The sequence below is a fragment of the Monodon monoceros genome, unplaced genomic scaffold (genome assembly GCF_005190385.1).
Source record: "Monodon monoceros isolate NGI ecotype Baffin Bay Population unplaced genomic scaffold, NGI_Narwhal_1 Super_Scaffold_16, whole genome shotgun sequence".
Taxonomy (NCBI): domain Eukaryota; kingdom Metazoa; phylum Chordata; class Mammalia; order Artiodactyla; family Monodontidae; genus Monodon; species Monodon monoceros.
Window position 1 is genome coordinate 21,348,347 of NW_021703772.1, and position 26,375 is coordinate 21,374,721.

At 39.9% G+C, this 26,375-nt stretch overlaps 1 protein-coding gene across 2 annotated transcripts in view; it reads right to left on the minus strand.

Annotated features, from left to right (window-relative positions):
* The window catches only part of XRCC5 (X-ray repair cross complementing 5), a 91,741-nt gene extending 70,900 nt beyond the window's left edge, over positions 1-20,841 (minus strand). Inside the window, exons 1-9 of one of the 2 annotated variants that reach the window (XR_003793888.1) lie at positions 20,735-20,841; positions 15,818-15,931; positions 12,809-12,992; positions 11,859-11,907; positions 11,285-11,407; positions 8,290-8,481; positions 5,378-5,492; positions 3,879-4,017; positions 911-1,023 (exon numbers count right to left, since the gene is read on the minus strand). Coding sequence is in view for 1 of the 2 variants with exons in the window: in XM_029224958.1 (XP_029080791.1) it covers positions 911-1,023; positions 3,879-4,017; positions 5,378-5,492; positions 8,290-8,481; positions 11,285-11,407; positions 11,859-11,907; positions 12,809-12,992; positions 15,818-15,931; positions 20,735-20,755 (1,050 nt within the window). In the remaining variant the exon portion in view is untranslated. The remainder of the gene's footprint in view (positions 1-910; positions 1,024-3,878; positions 4,018-5,377; positions 5,493-8,289; positions 8,482-11,284; positions 11,408-11,858; positions 11,908-12,808; positions 12,993-15,817; positions 15,932-20,734) is intronic. The other variant, XM_029224958.1, reaches the window with a different exon arrangement.
* Positions 20,842-26,375: the final 5,534 nt, after the last annotated feature.

Here is a 26,375-nt window from a genome sequence, read left to right on the forward strand (position 1 = left end):
CTGTATCTAACAGTTTGAGCATATGATGGAAAACATTCTCCCCACCTCACTGAATTATTCTGTATCTAACAGTTTGAGCATATGATGGAAAACATTCTCCCCACCTCACTGAATTATTCTAACACTGAATTATACAGGGACTGCATGCTGGAGCAACATGAAGAAATTTAAATCTGGTATATTGGGTTATATTTATTTTTATTTTTATTCTCACTTGAGTTCTTCTAGAACCAACAAAAATCTCTTCATCCCTATAGAGCCTGAAAAGATGCACTTTCTATTTATTCATTCTGTTTGGTTGCCTACCTCAAGAACATTTCATCTAAGACTGCTGGGAATCTTTAATGACCCTTTCTTGGATAGTATACGGTATCCACAGCCTTCAATAAGTTACTGCATTTTCCACTGTGTCTCTTTTGTATATCTGTATTGCCGTCTAAAAAACATATGACTAATGAACAAGTTTTGCATCCTAGACCTCTTTGTTGGGCGTTGAGAAGAAGGGTGACTAGCATAAATCAATGATATTCTAAGAAATCTATGGTCATTAAAAACCCAACTAGACCCTGACTCCTGTAAAACACTCCAGTACACGTAACAGTTAGAGAAAGCAATACAATAGCAAAGAACTGGATGCTGGTTCTTTAAGGCTACTATGAGCTATGACTGACACCAAAGTTAAGAAGTGACTTTTCACTGAATCTATTCTGATTTATGCCGACTTCTCTACCTCTTGATTTTTAACCTTCAAAAATCAAGGATAGCAGCACGCCAGACTACATTTTAGAAAAACTAAAAGTGAAAAAAACATATTATAAATAACAGGCCCAATCCAAAGCACACCATCTCAAATAATGAGAAAAAAGCTCATCTGTTTTGTTTACAATTAGTAGACAAATACGTGCTTTACCTGAGAAGATCTACAAAACCCCAAAACAGAGAAGCACTTCCCCTCCGATTTATATTTCATTTGTTCCTCATCCACTTTAGAGAAAGGAATGATATCACTCCCATAGCGGAACCCTAAAGAACAAGAGAAGAGCATCTGTTAAGCGTATGGGGCCTCATTTTCTATAAGCTGAAATTGGCCCTATACATACATTAACGATACATGCACACTCCGGATCAAGCCTCCATATACTGTTTGCCGGAATTAAATTTCTGCCCCTTGTGATCACAGCAGAAAAAGCAGCAGCAGATCCACAAACATATATGACACAGAGACAATTAAAATCTAATTACAGCTTTTTAAGTAGCATATTCTGCAATCTAGTTTACCTTAATGATTATCCATCCTAGAAGGAAGAATGTAGCAAATGCAATGTACTAGTTATCCTCCAAAGATAAACCATGGTTGACTAAAGTACAATCATGACTTGTAAACATAATAACAAGAACACATTTATTTAGAAACCTGGAGACCCACAGAGAAATGTGCCCATAGGATTTTCAGAACAAAATGTTCTCAAAAATGGATGCTGGAGATATACAAATGCCTAACGGAAGAAGCCAAAATTTTTCTATTTAGAAACATTCAATTGACAAGCTGGATATTTTTCTGCATTTAAATTTATTTTATTTCTGGGATTGGATTGTCTATTTTTTTTTCTTTTTGATTACTTAGGTTATTACAGATATAGGCTCTTGGCTCCTTAAAAAAACTCCAACCCTGTTCCAGGGCCTCTCTGCTCTATGGAAGGTCATGCCCTTTCACTATACAGTCTTATATGTTTAATGGGGAGAAAGATCATCAAAATCCAAGGATTATGACCTTGAATAGATGAAAAGGAAAAGCATATGCATCTTTACTCCAAGAAACAAAGAAACTTGTGTGTTTGGGGGCAGATTCTGTGATCCAGTGTTTATTAGTTCCCTCACTCTGCACATGCCATGTATTTAATTAAAAAGAAACGCATTTCTATTTTCATATATGTCTTTTAATAAAAGCTGGTGATATAAACAAAAATTTCAACACGAAGTTAAGAGGGAAATGTATGGCACATAATTAAGAGTGGTATCTAAACCCAATGTTTTTTCAGACATCTTACTTGAATCGTTTAAGAGTAACCTAAAACTTCTAATTAAAACTGTCTTATGTTTTCTGGCTCATCTTTTACAGGGCAAATCAATAACTGTAACTTTTGTACATGCCAAAGAGTAGAGAACAGACTACAAATACGACCATAGTCCTTTGCTCACATAAACTAGTCCCTCTATCTGAAAAAGAGAACTCTACATATTAGGGGACAGAAAGTGGAAGACAGGCAAAGGAAGTATGTGGGTAACTGCAAAAAGGTAAGAGAGAAAAGCTGCACATCTATGCTCTTCGAACTGAAACAATGTTTAACTCTTCCCTCTCCCTTGCTCTACCAATATGTTTGCTTTCTGTCGAAGACAACCAGAGCTGCTTTCTTTGCTTGCAACCGAAAGAACTGGTACCATCTCTAGTCCCTTCTCCTTCCAATCCATCCTATACCCAGATGTCCTATTAATCTTTCTAAAACACAGTCCCCATGACACTCTGCTCCTCAAAATTATAAACAGCTCCATGTCGCTTTCAAAATCAAGCATAAACTCTTCAGCATATCATTCAAAGCCCTTCCTAATTCAGAATAGCATGTAGAAACAGACTCCTGCAGCCCTGGGTTCAAATTCTGCTACTTGTTAACTATGAGATTTTGCAAATGTTAATGAATGTCTTTCAATCTCAATTCTCTTATCTGTAAAATGGAAACAAGAGTGCCTACTTCACTGGTTGTTGTGAAGATTAAAAGAGAAAATGCAGATTGTCTTTTAGATACTACCCTGAGTACGAATCTGCATATGCCCAATACACCTTACCCAACTACTTGGTATCACTGAGAAGGCCCTCTGCTTTCCCGGTCTTATGCCCTTAATCACGCTATTCTTCCTACTATGAGCCAGTCATTACACGAGGATTAAATGACAAGCAAGTAATGGAGCCATGATTCTAACCAAGGTCTGACTCCAAAATTTCTGTTCTTAACCACACTATACTATTGAGTTGAATTAAAGAATTAGTAGAGATTGTGGGTTGTTTATTACATTCTAATCCATCAGAAGAAAGAAAGGGGTCATGACCACCACTACCTTTAATCACTCTCCCACCCGCCAAGACCCGTGCAAAACATATAAATATGCAAATACTGCAACGCAGTGCCACAGATGAAAGGACATTTTTTAAGGCTTGCAAATTAAAATTATACTGAGTAGCACATAGTCTGGTGATAGATTTATATAAAGACTCTGGTTTCTATCTTAACCATCATTTGGTGTCTTATCATTTTAGCTCTTGAACACTCAGACACCCTCAGCTAGCTTCTAAGCCCTCTGGATAGAGATGCCATCTAAATACACTACACAGAGCCAATGGGTACAAATATATGAAGTACAACTCTAAAGATCCTAGTGAACATAAGGCAATATAACAAACACAAATAATTTTTCTTATCCCCTAAATTACCTTAAGGGAGCTAAACAGGCAGGATATAAGACCTGAAATTGGCACTCAGAAAAATGATCACTATGGAAGTCAAAGGTAAACAAAAAATTTGCTTCGGCCATGTTAATATAAGCATTTTCCTAGCTAGTGAGTTTCAAACTTTAAAACAAAGCCAAGTATTAAGTCCTGTCACTTGAGACATTTAAAACCCAGAGAGACTGAATGCCCGAGTATACTCCTGCCTCGGAACCATCCTGCCTGAGACCCAACAGATGACCTAAAGGATCCAGTGTCTCATGATCCCCTCATATAGTTGTGTCTCTAGACAAATAATAATACAAAACCTAGCCTGCCTCCTATCATCTTGAAGAAAATTTTCTAGGCAAAAGTGAAACTCTCACTGGCATAATAATACCTTGAATAGTATCCTCTTTTGGAACTTCAGTTTCATCATCGTCATTCAAGCAATAAACTGTTTCTTTTTGTATATCTTCTTTTTTTTGAGTTCTTGCATCCACAACTGTCCAACACTTTTTAACTCTCTCTTGTAGAATCTGATTTCCAAAAGAAAAATAAAGGGAAAACAAGGAAAGCTATGATTCAGATGGACAAAAGATGAAAACCTAATATACTCTCTGCTTTACAGAAAAAAATCCAAAACAATGACTCCAGCTACATTGGTTTGTTGTCTCTTGCCTACTGTGGAAATTTTAGTTTATTTTATAATTCTTTCTACCTTTTATTTTCCCCCAAGGGTAATCCACAGATAAATATGAATATCTGTATATATTCAAACACTTTCTATACAAAACCCTCAGACTGTCTAACAAAAGAGGGCCCTACATTTTGTTACCACAGTTTCCCAACACACGAGAAAGGGGAAAGCAGTCTATCAGTACTCAGAAATCAATAAGGAAATATGAAAAAGTAACTAGGAAAAAAGAAGGAAAGAGACTGTATTCTCATTCCCAGGGACACTATTCTAGGCCTTGAAGTACCTCCACGGTTTTCACGCATGTAGGGTGTTTTGGAATTAAGTCCTTGAATATTAAAAAAAACACTTGAATATATAAAACAACGTGTTTTTGTATATTTTGTACATTTTATATATTTAAATGTTTTTATATATTTATTTTGTGCGTTTAAAGAAAAAAGACAAGGAAGGTCATGCGTGGCATGGATCCAAGACTCATACTCAAACTGGAATTTCATCAAATAATTACCAAAAGCAACTCATTTTTGAAAATATACTATTACGTACAAATGTACATGTTACAAAAGGCCATTTCACAGTAACAAGTCAACATCTTTTGATATTTCTTAGATGCTGTTACTACCAGATCATTAACAACTAAATTAGATGTGACTGAGTTTTCAAAACCCTGAACTGAACTCTGGTGTGTATCTGTATTTCTGCTATAATACCACAATGATACAACTTAATGCATTTCATTTTCTTTCTTTAAAAAAAAAAGAGAAAGACCTGAAACTCATGATTAACAATCGTCAATGGAGAGAAAGAGAAAAAGGAGGGAATCAACCCCTATTATAGACCATTCTTTTTTTTTTCCTTTTTTTTTTTTTAAAGTAGTTGCAGCGCGCGGGCTTAGTTGCCCCGTGGCATGTAGGATCCTTGTTCCCTGACCAGCGATCGAACCTGTGTCCCCTGCATTGGAAGGCAGATTCTTAACCACTGGACCACCAGGGAAGTCCCTATTATAGACAATTCTTAAAACTTCCTCTGTTAGCATGCCTTTTACATAAAAGCTAAATAGAGATGAAATGAACAGGGAGAGCAGTTAGAGAAGCAGTAATTATGGTTTTGAATAACCCACACACAAATTGTCAGTTCCTTATATAAGCATATTTGTCTGCCTGCTAACATTTCTTTAAAAATGTGTACCTACCACTTACCGATTTATAAGCCACAATCTTTATAGACAAATTGGAGCCAATGGTCAGTTGACAGGGCCAGGGCATGGAACGCCTCTCAATTTTCTTAAAGACACACAGCTGTCTCAGACTCTCACTTAATAAAGAAAAATGTATTATGAAAGCAGCAATTTTAAAAATGTTAACCTGTGCTGGATATTGCATTTAGTTGTCTAGAATGAGAAGTGAGATGCTGTTGATCATAAAGAGAGGAACAGCAGGGGATGGCAAGGAAAACTCGTGGCGACCATCAGTTGGGAGAGAGCCAGAATACAAATGAGTTGGCTTAGGAGGAAGGAGTTGAATTCCTTTACTGACAGGTGAAAAGGAACATCTTTACCCTCCCCCTATTCAATCTTTTCTTCAACTTGGCCAGTTGTTCTTAACATTTTTTTTTCAGGACCAAGGACACTGTGAGGATGTGATAAAAGCACATTCATAAATGTGTTTGCATACACCAGCTCCCTGAAAACCACGGACCTGAGGATAAAAAGCCCTGCTCTAAGATATCAAAGGGTGGGCTCCATCCTGTATCGTCACTGTTCACAACGCTGCAATTCTTTAGCGCATTTCCATTCTCTTGAATAAAAGACGTGGTAAGTATATGCACACAGTGGAGAGAATTAAATAATGACTCTCCATGGGATAAAGGAATTTAGCAGTCCACACTCAGTCTTAAAGCAGGTAACTCTAGGTTTCTCACTGCATAGGGAAAGGGAATTGGGAAGTAGCAAACACAATGCAGAGGGCTACTTCATTTGAATACTAGTGAAGATCAGTTCTATTTTCATCTGGTTCCTAATCAAACACAACAGAGAAAATCATAGGAGATAGGTGGAATTTGTGGTATTCACTAAGGATTATCTGACATTATCCAGAGTTATGGACAAAGAGGCCTCAAGAGACTCCAATTCTCAGAAATAATCTACAATGAATAGTAGATATTCTACCTGATACCCTGCTCCAAAGCTTACGGTACACCTTGGCTTTGTATTCACTGAGGAATGAATGGGTCTGAAACCAGGTTTAACCTGTCTCATAGGACATTGCTAGTCTGATTATGAGTCACGTCTAAAACCATCAAGAGGTATGGATTCTGTTCCAGGGGAAATTCTAAAGACCAGCCTCTTATATGTAATATCTGAGAACAACTGGATGAGTTCTGCAGATTTGAAGCTCCCCAATTAGAAGTCAAGTTATCTTCCTCTAATGTCTTCTAGATGAGGATAAGTCTAGTCCAGGGCTGTCCTGTACAACTTTGTGCAATGAGGGAAGTATTCTATTTCTAACTATTCCTGTCCAATAGGGTACTGAGCTCTTTAACTCAGCGGCTACTATGACTGAGGGACTAAGTTTTAAATTTTATTTAATTTTAATAAATTTAAATAGCCACATGTGGATAATGGCTACTGTATCAGATGGCAAAGTTCTGATCCACACCTTCATGGCGGACCTAAAATCAAAGTAACTTCAAATGGCTAGGACAGCACATAGTAATTTCCCTCCTTGCTATGTTACAGGAAAAGAAACTTTTTTAGGTAGTTTTATTGGCCTATAATTCTTCTTTACAATATCATGGTGAATATGTTAGCTTTAGACATGTATTCCCATGTTAGAGAAAGCCATATCCAAATTTGAAAGAACAATAATTTAGGAACACATATTTGCATGTATTACAATTAGAACACATACTATGGCAAAGAAACATCACTTTACAGGATTCTTCATTGACTCCTTTGACAACCCCTTGGGAAATTACAGTTCAATTTCCAAAATTCCCATTTACCTGCAATTTTTCAATAGTATCTATGTTTAGAAAAGCAGGCTGATTGCTTATCAATTATAGCTCACCAGAAATATTTGAAAATCGTGGTTGAGAATAAAAAGTAGAGCAGATACACACTACTGCTACTCAAAAAAATCCTAATTGTTTAACCTTTATTTCAACTGAACCTCTACTTCAATTAAGAACTTCTCTTAAAATGCTTGTATTTTGTGTATTTATTAATAAACTGGAATTAATTCTTTAACATTAAGTAGCAGTATCCCTGAGGATTTGAAACTCCACAGCCATACAGTGTGGTATTCTATTGCCACTTTTACCAAATCAGGCCCTTCAAATACACACCGTTCTAGATGCTATGGACCCCTCTCAGGTTCTTTGATCAAAATATATATCCAATTCCAACCAAGAATAATACAGATAAAGGAGATCATCTCTCCCACAGTCTCTAATTGGATGGCCAAAAAAAGTAGCTTGACTAATCGTTATATGGTACTTCAGGGATTTCACATTTCTTAAATCATTTTGCCTTTACAAAGCCCACATGGAATAAACAGGTTGTAAATTCTTAATATTTCGGGGTTTTGCTTTGTTTTGATTTGTTTTTGCCTGACCAAACTATGTTGAGACCAAAAGTTTTTTTTAAAAATCTCTATATTATAGTATACTGCCTCCTAAAACCTAAATCAGAAGATTAGAGGATATTAAGTATTATCTCAGATCTGACACCACTTTTTATAATTAAGAATGTTTTTTAGGTGTATGACAAGGAAGGGCCCAAGAAATGTGCCCCAACCTTGGCATAAAGAAGAAATCTACTACCTCATCTTTTATAATTTGACTTGTTAAATCGTTCGTTATATTTATATATTTCCAAACTCTACCGACATAGTCTTGGAAATAAATAAGAAATCTTGCACCAACCATGCAAACTTCAAAAAATGGGATTAGGGGCTGGTGCACCATTTCTTTAATAAAAATTGAAATACTAAAGTATAACTGCTAATTCAAAAGTGGCCCAGAAAAGGAAAAGCATTAGGGAGCCGTCTGATCAGAAGAAAAATTAATATGCTTACAACTGAAAGTTGTAAACAATGCTTTCATGTCTTACCTGAAGGAATAAATTTCCTCCAGCCCATCTTCACCTTCTAAAGACATCATCACCTTTTTCACCATCCGAATACCTTCTTTTTGCTGCTCACTGATTCCTTTTAGAGGAAAGGAGGACCCATGGTGGTCGGAGAGCAAGTTGCCATCTCCTCTGTCCCCAGTTCCATCTTCCTTGCCAACTGGGAAAGGCAAACTATCAGGAAAAGACCAGCAGTACTTAAGAAGAAAAGCTCTGAAGCCAAATAATAAACGGGGTTCCAATTCTGTGACTGTCACTCACTAGCTATGAGAAAACGGTCAGTCAGCCTCTCTGAGCTTTACATTTCTCAACCATCAAATGGCACTATCTACCTTGACCAATATTCTATCAGTTTCAAGTGACCGAAGTCTCTTTGGTTTGGCTTTTATGGGGGTAATTTATTGGCTTAACATAACAAAATAATTGAAAGGGCAAGGCTGCACATGGCCTTAGGATGACTAGACCCAGAGTCTCAAACACCACAAGGATTCCGTGACCCTCTCACTCTCTATCTCCATATTTCATTTTCATTTGCCTTTATGCTGGCCCCGCTCTTTCAGACTGGCTTCCTCCACATTGTTTCTGAACACTTTCAAGCTCATAATGCCCAACTCCACTACCAAAGAGGGACTGAGGGTTTAACCCTCTACTCTCCAATTCAAAAAACCAGGAATTAGCGGTAGCCTAGGAGCCAGATCTAGATGTCAGCTCTCATTCAAGCCATGAAGTTAAAAAGTAGGAAGGAACGCTTCCTAGAAAAAGGCTGGGTGACATTCTAGGCAGACAAAAATAAACAAACAAATGCCCATTAATGATCTCTCAAGATTATTATAAAGATTAATAAGAGAAAGTGTATAAAATACTTAAAACTCAAACAATGTCGTCATCATTATTTCTGATAGAGAATTCCTATACAGAAACCAGTTAATTGCTAGAAATAAGTAAAACCAATTTTGTTCCTGTGTTTCGCTCCAGTTGTTTGACTGAAATGAGACTAAAACTAGAGTGGGGTTACCAGTCATGGGAATATTCAATAATCAATATACAAACTGAAAAGTAAACCAACCAAACACATTTTATGATAATATTCTACATGACACTTTATAAATGTTTTTATATAAACAATCTCATTTCATCCTTATGTGTTAGTTGGATAGAGATTTCTACCTCCATTTTCTGAAAAGGAACGGAAGCTACAGAAATGAAATAATTTGGCCAAAACCGTATAGCTAATAAAGCTAATAAGTGATTGAGCAAAGACTCAGTCATCTGACTGAAAGAGCAAGGTTCTTTCCACTGTAGCATGTCACCCTAGTTTGTCCCTGGAAACCCAAACAGCTGAATTCAGCGATCTTTTCAGTTTACTCAAAATTACCTGCTGGTCACCCCATGTGGATTTTTAAGGTGATTCCTTTATCATTTCATTTGTTATCATCAAAACAGAGCTTCATGTTTCCATTTTTTCTATGTATTCTTAGCATGAGAGATGTGCATGTCCTGCATTACATGAAAAAGAGCTTCCAGCAAGCAGGGTACGGCACGTCAGGTTTGCACCAGGCTGTTGCTGTTTCCAGAGCATCAACCAGGAAGAAGGGACGATTAACATGAAAATGAAGGGTCAGGAAGGTCCAGTCCAACTAGAACAATCCACCATAAATGGGATACACCAAACAATAAGAGCAAAAACTCTACTTCGCATGCTAGAAGTTTGCAGCAAAGGAAGAAGGGTATTACCCAAGAAAAAAATACAACCAGTCAAATAACAAGCAAGTGGAAGAAGAGGCTATGTTCTGTCTTCAGCTTGCTTTACAGCATTGCTCATATAAAAAAAAGTAGCCCTTTCCAATGACACTGACAGAAGTGCAGTATGTGTCAAGGATGTAAAGGCATCTGAGATTATGAACAGGGAACAGAAACCGAGCTGGGCTTTTGAAGTGCTGAGAAAACCTCAACTCAATAAGAAAAGAAGAGTCACTTAAAAAGCACTTAATTTCTCTGAAGTACCGTTGTATCAAGTATCAGCTTGATGGGTTATTCTGAACTATTTTTCTACAGTTCTACAGAAAGGAGTTGCCCCTCAGCAGTCTTAAGAGGTACGTACATGCAAGAGAGGTTCTTAATTCTCCATGGCAGGCATTTTAAAGAAGCTGTAGGCTTACCACTCAGAGCTGGAGGCTTCTTGGTAGGGCTCTCAATCCGAAAAAGGAGTGTCCCTAATAATTCAACATTCTATACTACCACTCTGCTTTTACCAAAAATAGGACAAGAAAAAACAGGTTTCAGATGCAGCAGGAAGGATTAATGTAGTGGAAAGAACTTTCTGTTAGGGCTATAAGATAAAGTAAGTGCCTGGAGGGGAAATTCAAGTTATTGGGGGAGGAGGGACTCTCTCCCTAACAAATTGTGAAAAATATTTTCCTCCTAAGTTTGTATACCTCATCTGTAAATATGCACAAGCAAATTACATTTTATAAATGTGTGTGTATCCTTTAGATCTGAAAAAGACTTAAAAATAAGCATACGTGTTTAAAATCGTTCCCAAGTTGACATTCCTCTCTATCCTAAAAACATCTACTGTCTTTAAGACACAGTCCTCTAGGCTGTTTAAGAAAAGACACCACCAATCTGGTAATTGTTCGGGTAAAGTCTTCTATGCAGGCAGGAGATGAACTGAATGTCCTTAAAAGATTCCTCTAATTCCTCAATTCTTTGGGTCCAAGAACAGCACAAGCAAACATCTGCTACTGAGCTAAACTCCCAGGTTTCCCCGTGACATTCATCCCTTTATCATCAAAACTCAGAAGAGTTCCTGGAACACAAGAGAGTAATCAATGAACGTTGGCTGAAGTCAGTGATCTGACAGATTCTGACTCAGAGCAGAGAGGACTCTTGAGAACTGAGTGCTCTACGAAGGGGTCCTATCACTGCATTATAAGAGCACAAGATCTGTCTGCAAATATTATTCTTATGGACTTACAAAAACTGCAGGGAGATGCCAGATTTCTTCAAGTTATGAATTATAATACCCAGCTGATCTCTGCTGAATGGGCTGCTGAGGTCAGTGAACACTTCAATATGCCTCTTCTCAAACTTCTTTCCTCTAGAAGAGAGAGTTAGCATGTTAAGAAATCATTCTCCTGAGTTATTTCCTGAACATTCAAATGTACTTGGTCACTGAGCAGAAAAAGGGTAAGGAATGAATCTAGCTCCTGCTAACAAAGGTGATTACATTCCAGAAGTCCGTGTGCTGCTGATGCTCAGCTAGGTTCCTACTAAACATATAACCAACCCAGTCATGACTCATGCTTTGAACATCTTAGGCAAAATTTCTGAGCATTATGGAAATAGTATGTCTCTGATTTCCTAACTTTAACTTCAGTTAAAGATGTGGTCACTACGATAAAAAAGGATCCCCTCCCAGCCTCCACAGAGGTACGTACAAGCAACTCTCCCAGGTACTACAATTATAGCCTTGCAAGGGTTCATTTTCCAAATGGTCTGATTCCACACAGACAGGCTCATTTCCAGCTCTCTTCAGTTGAGATACTTACACAGTTTCTTGTTGAATCAAATCCATGCACACAATGAGGGCATCCAGAACTCAGCTAGTTAAGGGCAGAAGATAACACCAAACAGTCCCTTTATCCCAAGAACATGCAACTTTTTTCCAGTGAAATCTACAATGCTGGAAATTGTGGACACTGGGCTGACGGTGTGATGAGTTAAAAGTACTTGCCCAAGTGCCCTTCTTCCAAGTCTATTTCACTAACATATATTCATATATGTTATAAATCAAAGTACACTTCCTGAAACATATAAACAGGAAAAATGAAATAAACCAAAAGGTAATCTGACATATTCCGCTCATTTAATGAAAAATTATGTGCCATTTTACAGTACCTAGAACCCATTTTCTGTGATTACAGTCCATTCTTACACATGAAGTGAGCCATAAGGTAGCATTTGTAAGTCACTCCCAGCACAGCAGCACCTCCCAGTGACCAGGGATGGCACCACTGTTTAGAAAAATAAGAGGAACCCCTTAAAACCAGGGCACCTGTGGAAGGAACTGTTAGTCTCACAGTTTGGGTTATCAGTCTGATTTTTGGCATACAATTATCCTCCATCCAGGAAGGCTAGGAGAATGCTAATGCTATACTCTTCTAAAAATAGCTTCTCTATGTCCAAACATTTCCAACCATTGCCACCACCAAACCCTCTGCACACAGTCAACACATATACCCCCTTCTGATACCTCCCAACCTCTCAATGTCACCAGTGCAGAGAAGGAGCAAGTTACTGCAGGGTGTGGAGTCCACGCACCCAACCCAACCTAGTTAATTTCACATTCAGTCCTAACACACATCACCTCCGTGTTCTCAGAGCCAAAAACGTCCACATACTCAGAGCTAGGACTCTTAGAGAACCTCACCAAACTAGATTACAATTCCCCAGATTAAAGGAAATTTCTTAAGAGTCTTCTCTGGATCAAAAAGGATACAGTCAGCTTGTTGAGAACCTGGTTGGATTTTGCTTTCAATGTCCTCCAGCAAGTCAAAATCTGGTAGCATCAGGTGTCTGTGCACTGTGATGTTCTGATACTGGCCCTCACCAGCAAGGGCGTTCTCAGTGCCATCTGTACCAAAAAGGACTAATGCAATTTCATCCTTGCTCTCAGCAAACACCTAGAGAAGCAGGTTAGAAGGTTGAAATCATACAATATCGCCTGGAAACCATTAGATATCTAACCTTCAGGGAGCAAGACAACCATACCTCTCTATGGCAGGTCCCTGGGGCCACCGTCAACAATAGAATATTGGGCTAACTGGTCCGTGGGACTGATGAGCAATGATAATTCCTAGGTTCTAAGCAGACTTTTTCATTGACTACAGTTCCCATCCTTTCAGCACAATTTGTGGTGGAGGAATGGGAGGGCAGTAACTGCTCTTGATGAGTTTCTTTGATTTGCTTCCACCCAAATCAGACTCTAATTCCCAGTGAAAACTAATTATGTATCATTTGAAAAGATTTTAGTCTGTCTTTCTGGAATGACTATACAAAGTTTAAATTTTCCAGAGATTAAAAATAAATTGCTGATTCATATTCTATATCCCAGCAATTTCACTTACAGGTATATATACTGCAGAGAAGTTCCTGCACATGTACACAAAGAGACAAGAGACAAGAAAGTTCCAGTTCACTTCAGCACTGTTTATAACAGGGCAAATCTGAAAACTAACTATCCATCGACTGAAGAATGCAAAAGCACACTGAAAAATATGTATACAATGGAATATTACACTCTAGTAAAAAAAAAAAAAAAAGAATGAATAAATTTGTTCAATGTTTACCAACATGAATAAATCTAAAAAACAAAAGACTGAGAAAAATAAGTTGTGGAATTATATGTACTGAATAATACTATTACATACACTTTTGAGAGCTTCATACAATACTAAATATTATTTATAGATACACTGAGATCCAAGGTATAAAGTATGTGCAGTAATAACTATGAAAATTCTGAGGAAAGGAGGGGAAGAAGAGGAAAGAAAAGGGTTGGGAGGGGATACACAAGGGGCTTTAAGTTAACATTTTATTTTTTAAGAAAAGAAAAGGAAAAAGAAATCAAACAAATATAGTAAAACTTTAGGGCTGTTGTAGTTCTAGACAATGGGAAAACAGCTTTCCATCATATTATTCTCAGTTTGCTTCTTTTATGAAGCAGTCCATAATGAAATATGAAAACAAGAAATAGCATGCGACACAAAAGGCAGTCCTGTTCCCACCTACTTATTAACAGAAGCCTTCTGTATCAGTAAAAAGAACACTGCATGGGCAGAGGATGGAATCCTGTCATTCTTCACCTCTGTTTGGTCTGTTAACAACTCCAGCTGCAACTGCCAGTTGTACATGGAGGGAAGGTCCCAGCTGCTGGGGTTCAAATATTCCCAGCACGCCAGTGGGGCAAGCCAGCTAGAATTCTAGCCGCCTCCTGCACAAGAATTCATCTTAAGGCAAGGTAATCTTGTTCGACAACAAAACCTCAGTCAGGAGAGGGGAGGAAATTTGAATGCAGCATGGGAGCGGCACCAGGTTTTGTCTCCCAGCCTTCCAGATTTCACTTCAACTCCCATGCGAGGGGCAGAGCCAAAAATAAAAACTGAAAGCACTGTTTCCCTTTTTTAAAAAAACCTATACTACGTTAGGGCACAGCAGCACTACTTGAATACAACCAACACAAATTACTATAACCAAGAATGGGGTTAGAAGCATCCTCATTTTCTTTGAGATATTAAGGACTCCAGGTTATCAGAACTTGTAAAAATCTAGGATGACAGGTGGGAGGTAACAGTGCCCAGTAGAAAAGGCAACACCCAGAAAAAACAGCAGACGTGTCCAGAGGAGTAGTGAATGAAGGACTTCATGGACTTCGCAAAAGTAGCAGTCAGACCAGGTAGAAAGGGCAGAAATTAATAATAATGGTAGTAGTAGTAATAATGATAATAAAAACACATATAGCATTTACAATACGTCAAGTACTAAGTACTTTATCTTAGAGACATTCACTGAGGCACCGTGGTAGAGAGTCTTCAAGACGGCCTCCATCCATTCCTTCTCTCCCTGTATTTGGAGGCTACCCCTTAAAACAATAGGGGACTCTAATTCCTGCCCCCTCCCCACCCCACTGAATATGAGATAGCTTAGCGACCTGATTGACTAATAGAAGGCAGTGGAAATGACCTTCTGGCATTTCTAGAGGTAGGTCATAAAAAGCCACATAAGCAGGTCTCTTAGAATACCCACTCTTGGAACACTCCTTTTTAGAACCAACTGCTATACTGTGAGCATCCCAAGCTACATGGAGAGGCCACAGGTAAGGGTTCTGGGCGACAGCCCCAGCTGAGCTCACAGCCCCCAGAAGGCATAACTACCAGCTACAGGGGTGAGCCATCTTGGATGTACGTATAGCCCCACTGAGCCTTCAGGTGACTCAGCACCAGCCACCACGTGAGTGCACCTGCACAAGAGGCCTCAGAGAGAACCACCCAACTCACACGCCCAGTCATCTCACAGAACCATGAGAGATGATTTTTTTAAGGTCATTTAAGACACTAAGTTTGGGGAGGGTAGTTTGTAACCAGTAAACGATAACTGGAATAGGCACAAAGTAGTTGAAAGACTTATTCAAGATTGCAAGGTTAGTCAGTATCATGGCAGAGCAAGGATTCAAACCCAGGCCATCTGGCTCTAGAGATTACACATTTAAACATCACATTGCCTCTTGCTTCTGATAAAAGTTGTAATATCCAGTGGAGGAGCCAAAACGAGAAAAGAAAAACATATCAGGCTCCAGCGGTAGCATATGAGTACATGGAAGTATAACCCCTCAGCTTCCCCAGAACACTGAGGGTGGACAACATAAAGAGGGTGGCATCTTGCATTATTAAGTGGAAGCAACAAGCAGTTAAACCACGAGTTACAAGCTCAAGACCAATGTGAATCTTACCTGTCGCTGCACAAACATGGTCACCACCTTCTTTGCTAGTTCAAATGGGGATTCTTCACCAGGAACAGAGTTACTCATGGCAAAACGCACATCCATACACAGCACCACAGCTGCCTGGAAAAAAAGTCCCAAAGAACATGTGAGAAAATGTTATTAGTGGTTACTAAAAAAAGAAAAAGAGATGTCCTTTACTTATTTCACCCACAGATATTCAGGGTATGCATGATAAAGGGAAGGGAGGTGTTCTACTTAGAAAGTGTATGTAAGGCACATAAATTTTCACTATGGAGAAACTTTAAATAGTCCTGATATTTCCTGAAAGCTAGAAAGTATCTGCCAGGACAGGAGCATACTCCAAGGAGCTGCTGTTCCTCTGGCCTGAGCCTGAGCACAAATCCATGGGGAGTAGATCTGAAAACAATCTGCAGGCTAGAGCTAAGTCCAACCCAGCTGAGCCAAAAATATTACACATCAAAGCAAATGCAACTGATATGCTGACCCACAGTATGAATACAGATGCTTTTGTTGTAAGCCACTGACTTGGGGTGTAGTTTGTTATAAAGCATTTTGGTGGCAATAGATGACTGTCACAATCTACATATGCTAAAATGATACACTCCAATAATTTGAATCAGTTTGTAAACTGGGAATCTAAAGTGAAGACTAAGACACCAAACCCATTCTAGCAGGGGACACAGACACTTAAATGATACCAGCACAATATTCCATGACCAAGGTATACAGTGGACACTAAGAGAGCACACAGGAGGGGCATCCACCCAAGGCTGGTGGAAGGCAGAGAGGACGGGTAAGGAGGCAGAAAAAGCCTCCTGGATATGATCCTTGGGTGAACCTTAAAGAATGAGTAGGCAGAATGGGAGAAAATACTTGCAAACAAAGCAACTGATAAAGGATTAACCTCCAAAATATACAAGCAGCTCACGGAGCTCAATACCGAAACACCAAACAACCCAATCCAAAAATGGGCAGAAGACCTCAACAGACATTTCTCCGAAGAAGACATACAGAGTGCCAACAAACACAGGAAAAGATGTTCAACATCACTAATCATCAGAGAAATGCACATCAAAGCCACAATGGCCATTATCAAAAAAATCCACAAACAATAAACGCTGAAGAGGATGTGGAGAAAAGGGAACCTTCCTGCACTGTTGGTGGGAATGTAAACTGATAGAGCCACTTTGGAGAACAGTATGGAGTTTCCTTAAAAAAACTAAAAATAGAACTACCACATGACCCAGCAATCCCACCACTGGCCAAATACCCAGAGAAAACCATAATTCAAAAAGATACATGTGGGCTTCCCTGGTGGTGCAGTGGTTAAGAATCTGCCTGCCAATGCAGGGGACACGGGTTCGAGCCCTGGTCCAGGAAGATCCCACAAGCCACGGAGCAACTAAGCCCGTGCACCACAACTACTGAGCCTGCTCTCTAGAGCCTGTGAGCCACAACTACTGAGCCCACATGCCACAACTACTGAAGCCCTCGTGCCTAGAGCCCGTGCTCTGCAATAAGAGAAGCCACCGCAATGAGAAGGCTGCGCACTGCAATGAAAGAGTAGCCCCCCTCGCCGCAACTAGAGAAAGCCCACACACAGCAACAAAGACCCAACACAGCCAAAAATAAATAACTAAATAAATTTATTTTTTTTTAAAAAGGTACATGTACCACAATGTTCATTGCAGCACTATTTACAATAACCAGGACATGGAAGCAGCCTAAGTGTCCATCGACAGATGAATGGATAAAGAAGATGTGGCACATATGTAAAATGGAATATTACTCAGCCATAAAAAGGAACGAAATTGAGTTATTTGTAACAAAGTAGATGGACCTAGAGTCTGTCATACAGAGTGAAGTAAGTCAGAAAGAGAAAAAGAAATACCATATGCTAACACACATATATGGAATCTAAAAAACGGTACTGATGAACCTAGGGGCAGGGCAGGAATAAAGATGAAGATGTAGAGAATGGACTTGAGGACATGGTCGGAGGGGGAGTGAAGCTGGGATGAAGTGAGAGAGTAGCACTGACATATATAAACTACCAAATATAGAATGGATGGCTATGGGAAGCTACCGCATAGCACAGGGAGATCAGCTCGATGCTTCGTGATGACCTAGAGGGGTGAGATAGGGAGGGTGGGAGGAAGGCTCAAAAAGGAGGGGATATGGGGATATATGTATACATATAGCTGATCCACTTTGTTGTACAGCAGAAACTAACACAACATATAAAGCAATTATGCTCCAATAAAGATATTAAAAAAAAAAAGAATGAGTAGGAGTCGGTCATGTGAACAAGGGCAGTTTTAGGCAGAGGAAACCACATAAATACAGACACCTGGTCACTGGCTAACAATCATGTATGTAGGGGACTAAGGAAATAGGGCAAACGTAAACTAAAAGTAAAATGGATACATGTAAAGTTCTGTGTTTGGCAACCAAAGTTTAACTGATTTGGGTTGGAGGAGACCTGAACAAATAGCAGCTCCATTTCAGGGTGGATTATAAAATGACATTATAAAATGTCACCAGTACGACATGGCTACAGGAGTACATTCCCCACACCTACCCCATTCCATCCTCCAAAATATTTTCAGTCCTATCAATGGTGTAGTAAATTTAAGGAAGGAAAAGACAGGTTTTATGGTTTTAAAAAAAAACAAAACTAAACTAGATCCCAGGAGACCTGGGATCCAGTCCCATCTTTATCACCAAGTAGCTAAATTCTTGGGCATGTAACTTAAATTCACTATTAATTTGTGGAGGCAGGAAGCAGTTGTTGGACTAGATGAGATCTAAGGTATTTTCCAGAGTTAACATTCTTTGACATTGACTGACAGTCTCACCTGTGCTTTGTACTGATCAGACCACACTTGACAAACGGTGAGCAGTTCTGATCATCACGTCTTATGAGAAACACTAATTACAACTGAACATGAAATGAGCAGATTAGAGAAGGATCTGGAGAATATGTGACCTGAGGAACAGGTGGGAAAGACTGGTTATTTGAACCAGACGAGAAGATTTAGAGGAACCTGACTGTTATCCTCAAATAGTTGACAGCTGTGTTATAAAAAGATAGCTCCGCAAGAGAGATAATAGGATCAACAGATGGAAGCTATAGAGATTGATCTGACACCATATTAAGGGAGAAAAAATAATATTTATAAGTAATAAATGAAAGAACTACTGTTTTCTGAAGCAATGATCTCCTGAGCCTAAAACTGTTTGAAAAACCTAGATGAGCTCCTATCAGGGACATTATAGATGATCTCTAATTTGGTTACATCTCAGGCAAGGCAAAACACGGAAAGAAAAGACTATTTAAGTTTTCCCCTAGTTTACAAAGAATTAAACATAATGCATTAATATTAAGAGAGTTCTAGATTATAAATAGCATGTTTGGAGAAAGGGTGGTAAAAAACTACAAAATTCCTTTGAGAGCAATAAAATTTACATCCCATAGTTTCAATGCTCTGAGCATAAGAACCTTTAAAAAGTTAAGAGTCTCCAAATACGCTGCTGCACCTGTTTAATATATGTTCATAAAAGCTACTTTTATGAACAAAAAACTCTAAATCAGAGGACTAAAGGTCCTTTGCCAGGAATCAGGTATCCAAAAAATGGCATCAAAGGGTTTCACAGTATGGAAGTTCTTATCTGGAAGCAGAAGAATGGTCTACGTAATACCGCAAGCTCCCTTCTGGTAGCAGGAAGAAAACCAGGAGAAAGAAACCGAGCAGCATGGCACCCTTTCATTTAAACACTGAAGCAATACAGGCTATTAGAATTCTGCTGCAAGTCCACCTGCCATAAACAGCTGCTTCATTAGCGCTGAAAGTTTTCAGCAGCTGAAAGGAATAAAGGAGGTGAGTGGCATATGTTCATAATCATTTTAATCAGCATTTCCCTATGGGGAGTGGAGGAGACTAGGGATCAGCTGCTCCAACTCCTATCTTGTTTATCTGTATACCAAATGCCTAATAAAGGGCCTAGTTTTGAATCGATGGATGGACAGACCGATGGATGGATGAATGAATGAACAAGTCCTTGGAACACACCTCCCTCTAGAGACCCTTCAGAGACAACTACCACGCTCTGCCTATATTGAAAATGCCATTTTAAAAATCCATCATAATGTTATTAACCTGGGTCACTGAGGGTCATAGATTCCTAGCAAGAGAGACATTCTCCCGGACTCTGACAGCTGAAAGCCTGTGTTCAAATTCAGATTCTACCACTTGTGGACTGGGTGACCTTGGGCTAATCACTTCACTTTCTTTAGGCCTCGGTTTTCTCACCTGTAAATTGGGGATAAAAGTGTTCAACTCATGGGCTTGTTGTGAAGATTAAATGAGACCGGAATAAAGCGTTAGATCAGTGCCTCACCAGAGTAAGCTTTCGCAATAAATGCGAAATGTTAGATTATTATAGAGGTAATAAGACGTTTTACATTTCAAGTTATTTTACTCAATCCTTCTCTGAAGTTTTACAAGCCTCTGGGATTGGTTCGTTTCGTGGCTAACTTCCATTCTCACAGATTTAAAAAACCCAGATTCAGAAGTAATGGAGTCGGGGGTAGGCTGGGATAGAGAGGTACGGAGGGGAGGTCGGAGTGGGATGGAAAGCAGGATGAGGACCGGTGGAGAGGAAGTGAGAGGATGGAAGGGCTCAGTAGGCGGCGGGGGTGGGGAGTGCGCGAGGCTCAAATTCCCGCCTTAAGACTCCAAATCGCCAGCTTTTCTCACAGCGCAACCCTCGACCCCGGCCCTACTGATCCAGCCCACCACCGGGATCTCTCTTCCTCACTCCTTGGCACCGCCGTGATCCCATGATTCCTAATTCCGGACCCCCGGCACAGGCAAGGCCCAAGCCTACAGATGTCCCTACCTTATTCCCCCACCGCGCCATGTTGACGTTCCGCAAGCGCCTTGGTCACCTCTTCCGAGCGGGAACCTGCGGCGCCGAAGCTCAGGTCCGCCGGACGCGGAGCTGGAGGGCCGCAGGAAGAGCCGCTTTCCGTTGAGGCCGGAAGGGGCGGGGAAACTGTACGTCGACGTTCTGAGCATGCGCAGATGCCCTGCGTTTCTCCCCTTGTTGAGGAGCTGTGTGGTCTTCGGGCTTCCCAAATCGCTAGAGTTAGGAATCACTTCTCCGAAAGATTCATTCCCCTTTTCTCACACTGAGAATAATGCCTACAGCGTTTTATGTCAGCTATCTGGAGTTAGATTTCCCTGAATATGAGCATGAATCCAAAAAGTCACTTAACTTCCCTAAAATTCTGTTTCTTCTTCTAAAAATAAAGATAATGAAAGACGACAGATGCGATGACCTTAGATCCAACTCCTGAAGGAAAAGTAGTTTTCCAGGCAATCAAAAGTGGAAAGAAGATTCTTCCTTGGAAAGGAGATGGGATGTAAAAAAGGCCTGGAGGCATGAAACACCTGAAGCGTCGCTAGCTTGGAAAGGAAGAAGTGAGGTTTAATTCCAGAAGACGAATCTAGGGAGATGTTCTAGAAATGGCAGCTATCAATTTCGGTGCCCGACAATCGCTCCACCCCCTTTCAAAGGAAACTGTCCAGCCTGCAGCCCTTGACTCTTTGAGGGAGGCAGGTCCAAGTTGAACCTTACAGAGAAAAGGCTCTTTTCTGTACCAAATGACCCACAAGCTGAGAGCTGACTGGACGAAGGGTCTGGCAACCTGCAAAGTGTCTGCCAGCCTAGAACATTAAGTCCAATCAGCTTCTGTCCCTCTTGAAAATCAGACCTGGGTAAAGCAGGCCTGCAGCTGGAAAGATGTGGAGAGGCCATGAGGAGGGAGGGGGTCTTGAGGGACCCTAAGTTATAAACACACTGAAGCCAGGAGAGTCAGACACTTTCAGACAGTGCTTTCAGATCCTAGAGGGTTCATCTAGTTTTCGATTCAAGGAGTTCTTTTAAGGCTGAAATATTATTTTTAAAGTATTTTTCATATGACAGGTAAATAGAATTACTGGAGACTCACCATGGTGAAGGCAATGTCTATGCTTTATGCCCATGATTTTATCTTGTGTTTAGTCTCTATTTCCTTCCCTTTTTTTCTCTTCCTCTTGTACTTTCTCTGTCCCCTCCCCTCTCTCTTTCTCACACAACACACCCTCCAATACAGATTTGTTTCCTGGGAAAAATTTTTAAAATTCTAGTGCGTGTGCTTGTTTGCATTTCTCCACTGTCCTTATAGAAGTCTTTAGGATCATACACTTCCAGACAGCTAGGCAGCGATGGTGTTGAGAATGGATATGGACTTTAAGCACTGCTTCTCCTGGCAAAGGGCCTCCGTTAATCAAGGGTGAGGGACAAACATTACCAATGTGACAGTGTAAATGGCGACTCCCTTCTTCCTCCACAACGAGAGGATTCTGACTTTTTTGGTTCCATTTCAGCCTGTCAGTTCAGGATCGGTTTAGATTTGTGTGATACGGAATTAGGTGGAAAGGGTAAAGATAAGAGGTGATGCGCTATGGCTAGTAGAGGAGAAGGGGCATTTTGGACAGAAAGAGAAGTGCATGGAAGCCACTGTGGCATATGAGGGAAATGGATGAAATAAGAAAAGGAAAATCATTATTTGGATGGCCCCCCAATAGCCATGCCTCCCAGCATCCACATCCTTATATAGTCCCTTTCCCTTGAATCTGGGCTGGCTTTAGGACCTGCTTAAAATGCAATAAAATGTGGTGGAAGTGACACTGGGCCAGTTTTGGACCAAAGCTTTCAGAGTACCTGGCAGATTTGGTTTTTGCACTCTAGTGGGAGCCAGATACCGTATATAAAGACTGACTACCATAAGACTACATGCTATGAAAGCCCAACCTAGCCACGTGGGAAGCCACACAGAGGAGCACTATTAGGGGTTATGTGTTTGTGTCCTCTCCAAATTCATATGTTGAGGCCCTAACCCCCAATGTGATGGTATGTGGAAATGGGGCCTCTGGGAGGTACTTAGAGTTAGTAGAGGTCATGAGAGTGGGGCCTTTATGATGGGATTAGTGCCATTATAAAGAGAGTTAGTGTGCTTGCACTGACTCCCCGCTCACCAACCCCACCAGCCATTTGCACAAAGAAGAGGTCATATGAATATGCAGAAGGCAGCCATCTGAAAACCAAGGGGAGAGCTCTCCTCAGGCTCAATTCAACCGTGCTGGCACCCTGATCTCAAACTTGCAGCCTCCAGAAATATAAGAAAATTAATTTCTGTTGTTTAAGCCACCCAGTCTATGGTATTTGTTATGGCAGCCTTAGCAAACTGATACCAGCACTGAGCACCAATGCCCCAGGGGCCCACCCAGATGACAGCCAGCACCACTTTCGCAGAAATGCAAGTGAGGCCATCTTGGGAGTAGGTGCTGCATCCCCAAGGGAGCTTTAGAGAGACATTGAGTAGAGACCAGTCGTCATCAAGCTCTGCGCAAATCGCAGAATTACCAGCAAATAAGTCAAATGACGGTTATTTTAATCCAGTAAGTTTTACGTGTTACGCAACAAGAGATAACTGAAACAATAGGGATATTTTAAACTCTTGCTGTAGTGTAGAATATGCATCCCTTAAGAGTAGTTAACAAAAGCAAGTAAAGAATTTTATTTTGAAATTACAATTGAAGTTGCTGAAGTGTGTTTGAGTTTGATATTGCTCTGAGAGTGAACTACATAAGTGATGAATTCATGAACATTATACAAAATAAAAATGTGCAGGCTTTGTGTTCTGACAGAGGTGTAACAACGTTTATATGGGCAATTGGAAAAATTAGTTTAAAATCTTAATGTGGTACAAATACGAAATAAAAGTTTATATCCCAGAAAGATGTGAGTGGTGATGTACCATATTCTATGTGATTTTAAAATACCATTAAAAAAACATGTAAAATGCTTGTTAAAAATGATTAAAGAAGACAATTTCAATGATACAAATTTTATTTAACACTTTATGAAACAGACTGTTTCCATTCAAAGGACAACAAAATGAGACAAAGACAGGAAACTTTTACAGGATAGATAATAACGAATAAGGAAGAGAAAAATAGAAAATATCGGATTGGCTGCGGCCACATAGTCAGCCTTGTTTGGAGTGAGAAGGAACAAGGAAAGAAGTATAGAGCCCGAGCTGCCTTGCTGTTTGGGGGTTGGCTGACTGGATATACAGTCGGCCCACCATATGCATGGGTTGGGCAACCGCAGGTTCAACCGACTGCAGATCAAATTCAACCCCTGGTTCATTGAATTTGAGGATGCAGAACACAGATATGGAGGGCCGGCTGTACTACCATTTTATGTAAGGCACTTGAGCATCCCTGTGGATTTTGGTCTCCACAGGGGTCCTAGAACCAATCCACCACTGATGCCAGGGACGATTGTACTACATTTCTGGTCAAGCAGAACATGTAAAGGGATGCAAAAGTGACCTAAGTTTTGGTTTGCTGATGTGGTATCTAGGCAGGAGTGGCTTCATCTTGGGCCTAGAAAGTATTTCAACAGGCTCATGTTAGTAATTAAATTAATCGAAGAGGGGAAAATTTCTTCTTTTTAAATTAATTTTTATTGGAATATAGTTGCTTTACAATGTTGTGTTAGTTTCTACCATACAGCAAAGTGAATCAGCATTATGTGTACACATATATCCCCTCTTTTTTGGATTTCCTTCCCATTTAGGTCACCACAGAGCATTGAGTAGAGTTCCCTGAGCTATACAGTAGGTTCTCATTAGTTATCTATTTTATGCATAGTATCAATAGTGTATATACGTCAACCCCAATCTCCCAATTTATCCCACCGCCCCCCCCTTTCCTCGTTGGTATCCATGTTTGTTCTCTATGTCTGTCTCTATTTCTGCTTTGCAAATATCATCTATACCATTCTTCTAGATTACACATATATGCGTTAATATATTTGTTTTTCTCTTACTTCACTCTGTATGACAGTCTCTAGGTCCATCCACATCTCTGCAAATGACCCAATTTCATTCCTTTTATGGCTGAGTAAGATGCCATTGTATACAAGTACCGCATCTTCTTTATGCATTCATCTGTCAATGGGCATTTAGGTTGCTTCCATGTCCTGGCTATTGTAAATAGTGCTGCAATGAACATTGGGGTGCATGTGTCTTTTTGAATTATGGTTTTCTCTGGATATATGCCCAGTAGTGGGATTGCTGGGTCATATGGTAGTTCTATTTTTCGTTTTTTTATTTTATTTTATTTTATTTTTATTTTTCATTTTTTGAGGAACCTCCATATTGTTCTCCATAGTGGCTGCACCAATCTACATTCAAGGAGGGTAAAATTTCTGATGTTGGCCACTAATCATTTACAACACTGTAAAACTTAAGCCCTAGGTGGCCTGGTATCAATGACACAATGAAACTTTCAAGTCATCTAAAATTAGTTCTTCTTAAGATTTAGAACCTTGTTTTATTAGAAATCCTGGATAACAGGGGTTTTGGTCCCCTTGGACTTGAAATGAAGGGCGCTACCTAATGTCGATGGACAAGATGGCTTGGGAACATTGGCATCATCATACTGGATCAGACATGGTTTACCAAGCTCAGAATATTATGGCTGCAGAGCAATTGGAAAGCATAGTCCTCCTTCCTGATATTCACCATGAAGAGTAGGTAACTATGAGCTAACAGAATGTGCAAGTATGGCATTCACTCTCTAATTTCTCCTCTAAAATTCTCTAGGTATTTGCTGACAGCAAGGATGAGATTGCTTTAGGTCTGTTTGGTTAAGTTTTCCTTCCTCAGGTCTAGGCTTTTACATACCTCTCTGAGCCCTTTTGAAATGATTTTATTTTATGAGCCTATTTCTTCCACTAGGTGGTGAGCCCAATTAGGGTGAGGGTTACATCAACTTCACCTAGGTATCCCATGCTCCTTACCCTGACCCCACCCTCCTTCGTTCTGCCAGGGACATCTTACCCTTGTCCTTATCATGACTTTTTCGCCTTGGCCATTTGTTTCCTTAACCCCCCCAAAAAATGTGACAAATGTGGCTGCAACTTCCTAATGTAAGCTTAGGTAAATCTGTGATCTGTGGAAAAAATCCAGCTAAACAGAATCCTCATAAATTGGTGGTCTATGGGAAGAGTCAAGACATAAGGACCCATATTGAGATCATTTTACATATATAAAATAGTCACCACGCTCAACCTTTTCTGAAAACTGTAGCGTTCAAAGCAATTTTGGAGAAACTCAAAGACAAAGTGAGCAAACGTTAATCTGATTTTATTTTTATTTTCTTTGTCTTCATTTCAATTGTTTATATCTCTGTAAAAGCACCAGAGAGCACCAACATTATCTTCAAACGTGTTGGACACAGTTGTTTTTTTTTTCTCAAACTAATAATAGTTATTTTTAAAAAGGAGGGGTTTCCTCTGAAGGTGGAGTACAGCACCATGCATCAGGCAAATGTCCTGGCCTTCTGTGGGACAGCATTGCTTGACCCATCTGGTTTGATTCACAGCAGTTCTTTCAACAGCTTCTTCCTGAGACATGAACCAT